The sequence below is a fragment of the Nicotiana attenuata genome, unplaced genomic scaffold (genome assembly GCF_001879085.1).
Source record: "Nicotiana attenuata strain UT unplaced genomic scaffold, NIATTr2, whole genome shotgun sequence".
NCBI lineage: Eukaryota > Viridiplantae > Streptophyta > Magnoliopsida > Solanales > Solanaceae > Nicotiana > Nicotiana attenuata.
The window spans coordinates 143,598-153,780 of NW_017671875.1; the positions used below are offsets into that span (position 1 = coordinate 143,598).

A 10,183-nucleotide genomic window follows, 5' to 3' on the forward strand; every position below is an offset into this window, starting at 1 on the left:
AAGAAAATAGGTTCACATAAACTGGAACAGAGGGAGTATTATCTTCTCCCTTGTTGAGTTGTTCTTATTATGTCTAGCATTCTCTATTGTGGCTATTTCTTGTAATTAGTTCTTCCGTTTCTTTGAGTTCTAGAATTTCTAAGTTTATTTAATTGTCGTACTCCTGTATTATTGTCATTGTTGCTGTGGTAGTTGTTGTTGTGATACACGAGGTTTCAGTCGTGCGGTTGTTATTGTGATGCACGAGGTTTCTGTCGTGCGGTGTTATCGGGTTGCACGAGGTTTCTGTCGTGCTATTGTTACTATTGATATTTGCACATGCGACGTGACAAGGAAGTGCAAGAACTAAGTTAGGACATTTGCACAAGGATACACGTAGTTAATCACTCCTATCGGTTAAGAGGATGGATTTGATATTGTTGAGTATTGATGCACACCCTTGTTTACTTGCCTTCTATGTGAGTATGGCTCTATTGGTACGTGAGTCGCCAGTGTGATTATAAATTTGTAGTGAGGGCGCATGATGCCCAGTGTTTATGGTTCTGAAATTAGGACCCGTGAATTGTGAATATTCTAAGGTTCGGTACCTCGTGAAGGTTATTGGCTCAGACCTGGTGTGAAAGCGGTCGTTTTTGTTGAGTTGCTACTTGCCTTTCCTTTATCTGTGATCCCCGGATTTAAACTGAGTTCCGCTCACTCTATGGTGTCATTTATGGCATTCTGCTGCTAGTTGTTGTTTTCCTTTTCTTACTGCAATTACCGTATTATTATCATTGTCATTATGCGTAGTCCTTATATAGATATCGTACTTTGTTGTTTCTACACTTATATTCGTCCAGGTTATTTAGTCCAGTAGGTGTCTTGACTGTTCCTCGTCACTACTCCACCGAGGTTAGTCTTGATACTTGCTGGGTTCCGTTGTGGTGTATTCATACTACACTTCTGCACATTTTTGTGCAAATCCAAAAAAATTCGAAGTCAGTTGATCGTTAGATAGCTGTGTGGATTGTTGCTGAGGAGACTCAAGGTAAACCTGCTGCTGTGTTCGTAGGTTTCGGAGTCACCTTCCAGTTTTTGTATTGTACTGTTTATCCTTATTTCGGAACAGTTGTATTAGAGGGTTTCTAGCAAAATTCTGTAGAGCTTATCACTTGTACTACCGGTTTTGGGACTATAAACTTGGTCTTCTAATGATTGGTTATTTTGTCTCATCAATTGGGATAAGACTACCAATAAAGTTGTTCCACAGTGCACAGAATAGAGTAATAGACCACGTAGGTTATTAAGCAACTAATTACCATAACGTAACTCTTCCTTTTTAATTTACCACATTCAATTTTGTACTAATGTGTTTCCATTTTGTACAAGTGATTAATTACATTCATTAACAATTCCCAACCATGTACTGTTACTTTACCACTACTCTATAGTATTTAAACTCGTCCTAAACATCTCAAATTATTCATCCAATTGCTTAGCTCTTCTCTGAGGTTCTTTCAGTGCAAAACACACATACGAGAAGAGCCAAAGTAAGAAGCCATTCTCATCTTAATTTGTTGTTAATGTTGATTATATTACTGCTAAAAATGCAACATAATTACATTTAATCTTTCTTTCTGTAGTAACTATAGTGTTTATACAGTCAATTTTTTCTACTTGACAAGATATAATGGAAGGTGCACATCATCAAATAGTGTTTAAACATTTTTTTATTCATTTGGATTACATGAGTCGAGTTTAAACGAAAAATATGGTTTGTATAGCTGACCCTAACTTACTGCGCATCATTATTAACTATAATAATAAGATGAAATTGTAACAAGGAGCCTTCACGTAATTGGTTAAGTTACAGCTATGTGACCAGGTGGTCGTGTGTTCGAGCTGTGGAAACAGCTTCTTACAAAAATACAGGGTAAGACTGCGTACTATACACACTTATTATCCAGCCTTTCCTCGATTCCTGCACATACCGAGAGCTTAGTGCACCAAACTGTCCTTGCACTTCCTTGCCACTAATTTTTGAATAGTACTAAGTACTAACTAAGCTGTGTTATTTATGGTGCAGTGGCAAGTATGAAGATGAGTAGCAGGTTGGTTCTTTTATGTATTGTGTGTGTTTTTGTGCAAACAACATTTGCAAGGAAGCTTCTACAATTGCCATCCGGAAACATCCTCGGCTTTGGCGGAATTGACCAAATTATCGGAAATGTTGCCGGCGGTGGAGGTGGCGGCGGAGGGGGAGGAGGAGGTTCAGATGGTGGAAGCGGTTGGGGAATTGGAGGTGGATCTGGCTTTTTTAGTGGACCAGGCAATGCCGGCGGGGGTGGTGGTGGCGGTGGCGGAGGAGGAGGAGGAGGTTCAGATGGTGGAAGAGGTTGGGGAATTGGAGGTGGATCTGGCTTTTTTAGTGGACCAGGCAATGCCGGCGGCGGTGGTGGTGGCAGTGGCGGAGGAGGAGGAGGAGGTGTGAATGGTGGATCTGGTCAGGGGTTTGGAATTGGCGGGGGTAGTGGATCAGGCAGCAATGGAGGTGGCGGTGGCGGTGGCGGAGGAGGAGGCGGCGGCGGCGGTGAAGACGGCGGAAATGGTTTTGGTGGCGGAGCTGGTCAAGGCTATGGAGTGGGAGTAGTGGCGACTCTTGATCCTACTATTGAAGATTGAATTAGGCCTTTTTTTTGGTGATCACCAGATTTTGCTCAAATATAGGTTTTTAGAATAAATAAATAAGAGGGAAATTGTGCATACTATGTTCTTTTAATGAATTTTTTTTTCACTGAATAATGTTATAGGTATTCCTGATTTTATCGATTTTGAGTTTGAGAATTGTCTTTGAAATTATGTTTATCGATATAATTTCAATTACTCCACTCCAGTTTTGGTTCTTGTGATACTGCATTATTCCAGCTTTAATCCTCGTATTATTCAACTGTCCACATTTAACTTTCAGTTAAACGTAATGTGTAGTTTGGATACCTAAAGCTAATTTACCATAAATTTTTATTTTTCCATTACGGAAATGCCGCATTACTTTCCGTGCTCCTTAGTGATTTTGAAATTGTTAAAGAATAAAATATAAAATTTAATTAAGAAATTGCATTTTCAAAATTCAACTCTGATTGCTGACAAAAGGATTTTAAAAAAAATGGATTATATTAGCGTAGACAATAAATTGCGTCGAGAAAATAAAATCAAGACCGAAAGATATCGCAAAAATCGTAGTATCTTATTTCGAATATTTGAGTGTTACAATCTTTATGAATCCTCTGATTCTTCTTTTCAATGGTAAATAAATTCAAGGGTCTTTGAGCTTGATCTTGAATCTATGTTTGTTGCCACGAACGATGATCTTGTTCTTGAGCTTGAGCTTGATTGCTTGGACTTGAACTTGATTCGGTCTTCGTTCTTGAGCTTGAACTTGATTTGTCCTTCGTTCTTGAACTTGAACTTGATTGCTTGAAGCTTGAAACTTGAAACTTGAAACTTGTGGAGAAATTTGTAGTGTTTGATCCACGAGCTCTTTCTTGCTTCTTGTTATAACTTCTGGTCTCCTTTCTGAATTATGAAGACCCCTATTTATAGTTGTGGGAGGGAAGAGTTATGATAATGTGACGACCCAAAAGGGGTCATCACTTGTTTCTTTCCCATTCCGTACTTCCGAGGCCTTGAAAACCTCATCTAGAGTTGCCTCGATTTGCGTGCACAGTCCGGGCGCGTAGCCGGAAAGCTTAAATATGAATCCTGTGAGAAAAATGCTAAATTTTGATATTAAATTGAATAAATTTGACTTCGGTCAACATTTTAGGTAAACGGACCCGTGATTTGATGGTCCCGGAGGGCCCGTAGGAAAATATGGGACTTGGGCGTATGCCCGGTATCGAATTCCGAGGTCCCAAGTCCGAGAAATGAATTTTTGTGTGAAATTGTTTTCTGGAAATAACTAAGGAAATTGGAAATGGAATTTGATTAAAAGACTATGGTATCGGGCAAGTATTTTGGTTCCGGCGCCCGGTACAAGTCTTATATATGGTTTAAGCGTTTTCTGTAAAGTTTGGTTGAAAACGGACGTCGTTTGGCGTGTTTCGGACTTAAAATGGAAATTTGATATTCTATGAAGAAATTGGAATAAATCATGAGTTTTGAGGCTTGATTCGACGTTTATGATGTTATTTTGGCGATTTGATCGCACGGATAAGTCTGTAGGATGTTTTTGAGGTTGTGTGCATATTTGGTTTGGAGCCCCGAGGGCTCGGGTGAGTTTTGGATAGGTGTCGGATTGCATTTTTGAACTTGTAAAAAAATCTGGTATAATTCCTTCTGTGATCTTCGCATTTGCGAAGATGAGCTTCGCAATTGCGAGTTCGCAAATGCGAACTGTGCATCGCAATTGCGAAGCCTTGGGCCTGGGTAAATGATCGCAAATGCAATCCTATTCCTCGCAAAAGCGAAACTTGGCTGATCGCAAATGCGAACATTATGTTCGCAAATGCGAAATCTGGCAGAATAGTGAGGGTTCGCAAATGCGAACCCAGCTTTGCAATTACCATATTTGGTCGGGGTTCGCAATTCGCAATTGCGATATCAGAGACCCAGCAATTTTTATACTTAGTCAATTTTCCACCATTTTCACCATTCTTTCAAGACCCAAACCCCAGAGGCAATTTTTCAAGGAAAACTTCTTCCAAATCAATTGTAAGTCGATTTTTACTTAATTCCTTCAATCATTTACATCATTTAACATGTTTTTCACTTAAAATCAATGAAATTCATGGGTGAAATTGGGGGTTTTGGGTAGAACCTAGAGTTTTCTAAAATTGAGGATTTGGACCTCAATTTGAGGTCCGATTTCAAAATAAATCACATATTTGGGTTCGTGGGGGAATGGGTAACCGGATTTTGGTTCGAACCTCGGGTTTGACCACGTTGGCCTGAGAGGCGTTTTGGTCATTTTACCTAAATTTGCGTCTTAGCTTTAAATTCGATAGTGGAATTAGTTGCTTGAGATGTTATTTACGATGTGTAATTGAAATGAATAGATTTGGGCCATTTGGAGTCGGATACTCGTGGCAAAAGAGTGATTTCAAGTTGAGTTTTGGAGCCGGTTGAGGTAAGTGACTTGTCTAACCTTGTGTGGGGGACTTCTTCCCCTTAGGACATGATAATTGATATTTGAATGCCTCGTACGTGAGGTGACGAGCGCGTACTTGAGCTAATTGTTGGAAATTCGTTTTTACTTGAAGTATTTAAATTGAGTTTTCTTGCTGACCTGTCTATTTTAAATTGCAAGTTTATCCTATGCTAGTCTAGAGGAACATGTTTATTTGACTTATTTGTCTAAGTGCTTAAACTGTCTTGTTTGTTCTCCGTGCAGTATGTTAGGCTAGGATTTTCTATCACTTGTTCTGAGTTTAGAATTTATCTTTATGTTTGGGTTGTTATTGTGTGTTTTTAAATTGGGACTACGGGAAGGCATCCGGGAGATTCCCCTGCACTTGATATGTTTTGGACTAAAGGTGCGGGATACCAAGAGATCCCTGACACATGTTATTTCAAGTTTTGAGGATACCAAGAGATCCCTCGTGTATATTTTGAGGATACTAAGAGATCCTCGGGATACCAAGAGATCCCTCGTGTATATGATGAGGATACCAAGAGATCCTCGGGATACCAAGAGATCCCTCGTGTATATTTTGAGGATACCAAGAGATCCTCGGGATACCAAGAGATCCCTCGTGTATATGATGAGGATACCAAGAGATCCTCGGGATATCAAGAGATCCCTCGTGTATATGATGAGAATACCAAGAGATCCCCGGTTGTTGTTCCTGTTGTGAGTGGTATTTACTGGTATTGTCCTGTTTCTGCTTTCTATTACGGTTTTCTTATTTATCCTGTTTAGATTCTCGCTGTAGACTTTATTTATTCTGTTTTTTCCTCATCTTATTATATATTATGTTATATCTCAGTAGGGCCCTGACCTTTCCTCGTCACTACCCAACCGAGGTTAGGCTTGGCACTTACTGAGTACCGCTGTGGTGTACTCATGCCCTTCCTGCGCATGTTTTTCATGTGCAGATCCAGGTACTTCATCTTAGGCGCATTATCCTTGAGGCAGGGAGGGCTACGGAGACTTCGAGGTACATCTGCAGCGTCCGCAGACCGAAGATTCTCCTTCCTTACTCTAGCTGTAGTATTTAGTCTTCTTCGTACTTTGTTTTAGACACTCTGAAGTTAGAGTCGTATATTACCTTCCGTTAGCTTCTGTTCCCGTGAGTTTCTGGGTTTTGGGGTGATATTGTAGACTTCCGCGTTATTGAGTAATATATGCCGAGCGACATCTTTTATGCAGTTTTCTTTTAATTGTTCAGTTTTAATTAATTGTTCCGCAAGCTATGTTATTTTCCGCTTTGTTCGGCTTACCTAGTTATAGGAACTAGGTGCCATCACGACATGTTCACGGAGGGCGAACTGGGGTCGTGACAGATAAGAACAAACTCTTTTCGACCAATCAAATTGAAATGAGACATGACCGCACTTGATTGGCCAGAACATGTCACTTGCACACGTGGCGCGATTTAATTGGCCTTTCAGTGTGACTGGGCATGCCTTGTCATTTTGACACGTGGCATGGTCCTATTGGCTCTTCCGCTTGACTTGGCGCGCCACGTCATTTGACACGTGGCACCAAACTGGGCCTCTAGGAAGATGACATCTTGGGCTTAATGAAGTGGGCTCATCACTTTAGCCCAATTAAACGGGCTAGCCCAATAGATTAAGACTTATTTATTTAATCCATATATATTGAACTTATATAATTAATTCAATTACATTAGCCCCTATATTTATTTGGACTAGTATATTTAAAATATAATCCAAATTATTTATTGGATTTAAATCCAATAAATTTTATATGCTTATAAATGCCTCCTACTTCAAGACTTGTCTTACGAACTTCAAAGACTAGACTTGAAGTAAAAAAAAATCACGTGTGCATGTTCCTCAAAGACGCCCCATGCAACGTCCATTTGCAATTTGCAACCCAGCACTTATATCCAATAATTATCCAAGCAAACTTTGAGTATTCATAATGGTTTTCATCCAAACTTTGGTCAATTCCAACGAATTGGAAATTAACGTCATTTGCCTTAAGGATATGCCAGACTTGGATTTATGGCGAAGAAAACTAATCATTGGTGAACTATAATTAGTATTTCCTTTGTCTCTTTCCCGATTTGCACGTAGACTTCACCGCCCATCACTTTTCTTTACTCTAATTGAATTAGGAAAACAAGTCCTTATTGGACTCTAATAGCCACTGTTCCCACATCGCCCAACAAATTTTAACGCCACATCTCGATAGCTATATAAACCCGTATGTATTCCCTCTACGAACATCAATTGCAGCGTTTGCTAGCTACTTCAGAGTCTACTTTTGACGACTTGGAAGCATTGACGCGAAGGTAATTTCTTCTTCTTCTCTTGTTCTTTCTTCTTTTATTGGTTTTTTTTTGTAGGTCTAACAAGAAGGATTTGTTCTTATTTAACAAGATGATCCATGCATGAAGAAGACAATCTTGGGGTGTGAGGGGATGGTACTCATCCCTGTCCAAATATTGGAGGGATTACTTTCATGGCCCGATTCTTGGAGAGATTACTCTCAATGTGGCCCAATTCTTGGAGAGATTACTCTCAAAATGGCCCGATTCTTGGAGAGATCACTCTCAAAATGGCCCGATTCTTGGAGAGATTACTCTCAAAATGGCCCGATTCTTGGAGAGATTACTCTCAAAATGGCCCGATTCTTGGAGAGATTACTCTCAAAATGGCTCGATTATCGGCGAGGCCAACTTAAGGTGCAAAGGGACTCATATGTCCACCTTAAGATTGCAAAGTTATAGTTCCTTTTAAGGACAAACCCACGAAGAGGCCAACTTAAGGTGCAAAGGGACTTATATGTCCACCTAAAGATTGGAAAGTTATAAAGCTTCAACGTGAAGACGACATCGACTTGAACACTTGGAAAACTTTGAAGATTTGGCGGACTTTGCAGACTTCAACTCGAAGATTCGGAGGGCTTAAACAATTCAACTTTAAGATCGGCGAATTTGAAGACTGGAACTTGAAGACCGACGAACTTAAAGACTTCAACTTTGAGACTTGGAGGGCCTAATATTTCAACTTGAAGATCGGCGAATTTGAAGACTTCAACTTGTAGACCGACGGACTTGAAGACTTCAACTTTGAGACTTGGAGGGCCTAAATATTTCAACTTGAAGATCGGCGAATTAGAAGACTTCAACTTGTAGACCGACGGACTTGAAGATATCAATTTACCATGGAGGGTTGCCCCTTTTAAATCAAATGAGATCAAAGTTTCACAAGAGGATGGCATTTCAGCTTGATTTTGCATTCCTCCATACTTCACTCGGACAACAATTGGGGCAATATGTATCTTTTGAAGTTATGCGACTGAACTTAGAATGAAACTCTAAGCTGCCTACGTACCTCGGTGAAGAGGATCAAGTCATACCGTAGTTCAGACAGGGTAGATTTTTTTTTTTTACGTCCTAACTTTTGCCTAGGCCGCCTCTTTCGAAGTTTTCAACCTAACGGACTTTTTTTTTGGGGGTCGTACACAGTTTATACTCTTGCGGGCCAGGAGTGTAGCAACATGCAGTTTAGGCTCGTGCGTCAAGGAGCGCCATGACTTGCAGTTTAGGCTCGTACGTCGAGGAGCGTTATGACTTGCAACTTCATGGATAATACTTCTTCAAAAACTTGCCGTTGATAGGGCCGATTCTCATACCATCTGCATCAACCAGCTTGTAAGCCCCACTTGAGTAAGCTTCTTGTACGATATATCACCCATCCCATTTTGAAGTGAACTTCTCTACAGGTTTATGGGAAGTAATTATGGGTCTTCGTACGGCAAGGACTTGATCTCCTACTTGAAAGGATCTCGGACAAACTCTTTTATTGAAGGCGCGAGACAATCGAGCTTGATAACATTCAAGACTCTATTGAGCTTCCAATCTCTTTTCATCAAGAGCTTCCAACTCTGCTAATCGAAGTCGAGCATTTTCTTCATCAGTGATCCCTTCTTGAATAGCCAGTCGTAACGAAGGTATTTGACGCTCAAGTGGCAAGACGGCTTCGACTCCATAAACGAGTGAATAGGGAGTCGCCTGTGTTGGCGTGCGGTGAGTCGTCCTATATGCCCATAGATCTTCTTCCATACGGTCATTCCAATCTCGTTTGGATTTGGAGACGACTTTCTTTAACAAGTTGCATAGAGTCTTATTGAATGCCTCAGCTAGACCATTGGCGGCAGCATTGTACATCGAAGAGTTACGTTGCTTGAAGCCAAAGAGATCACAAATCTTGTTCATCAGCCTATTGTCGAATGGCTTTCCATTATCCGTTATTATGTAACGAGGAATGCCAAATTGATAAATAATGTTTACTCGGATGAAACTTGCGACATTTTCCTTCTTTACTTCTTTAAGAGCAACAGCTTCAGCCCATTTTGAGAAGTAGTCAGTTGCAGCCAATATGTATAGGTGCCCACCAGAGGATTTTGGCAGTGGTCCAACAACATCCAATCCCCAAGCGTCAAATAGCCAGGATGCAACAGTCGGGTGCAACACTTCAGGAGGTTGATGAATAAAATTCGCATGGAATTGACAAGCCTTGCATCTTCGAGTGTAGTCCAAGCAATCTTTTACCATCGTGGGCCAATAATATCCCATCCTTTTTATATGGAAGTGGAGCTTTGGTCCGGACTGGTGTGACCCACATACCCCAGAATGCGCCTCTTGCAAAGCTTGGAGAGCTTCTTCTTCTCCTAGGCATCGTAAGAGTACTCCCTCGAACGACCTTCTGTATAGAGTATCCTTGTAGTAAAGGAAGCGAGGTGCACGACGACGGATTTCAGTCCTTCTCCTCGGATTTTCTGGAAGTATCCCATAGCATAAGTAATCGATAATGTGTTGTCGCCATTCTTCTTTCTCAACTTCAGGTATCGGATGATCTGCCAAGAAGTCCGCCAATGCTTGTCCTTTTACAGCCTTTTGATGGATGTACAAAATCTCGAATTGTTGAAATTGGAGGTACCATCTCGCTAGTCGATCACTAAGAACGGGTTTTGACATCACGAACTTGATGGGATTTGCTTTAGAAAAAAGAC

The 10,183-nt window shown here is 40.6% G+C and overlaps 1 protein-coding gene across 1 annotated transcript; it reads left to right on the top strand.

Moving 5' to 3' along the window:
* The first annotated feature begins 1,478 nt into the window (after nucleotides 1-1,478).
* LOC109210667 (putative glycine-rich cell wall structural protein 1) lies at nucleotides 1,479-2,883 on the top strand. Its single transcript, XM_019374118.1, has 2 exons — nucleotides 1,479-1,529; nucleotides 2,066-2,883. Coding segments are annotated over exons 1-2 (597 nt in total). The 5' UTR covers nucleotides 1,479-1,528; the 3' UTR covers nucleotides 2,662-2,883.
* The last annotated feature ends 7,300 nt before the right edge of the window (nucleotides 2,884-10,183 follow it).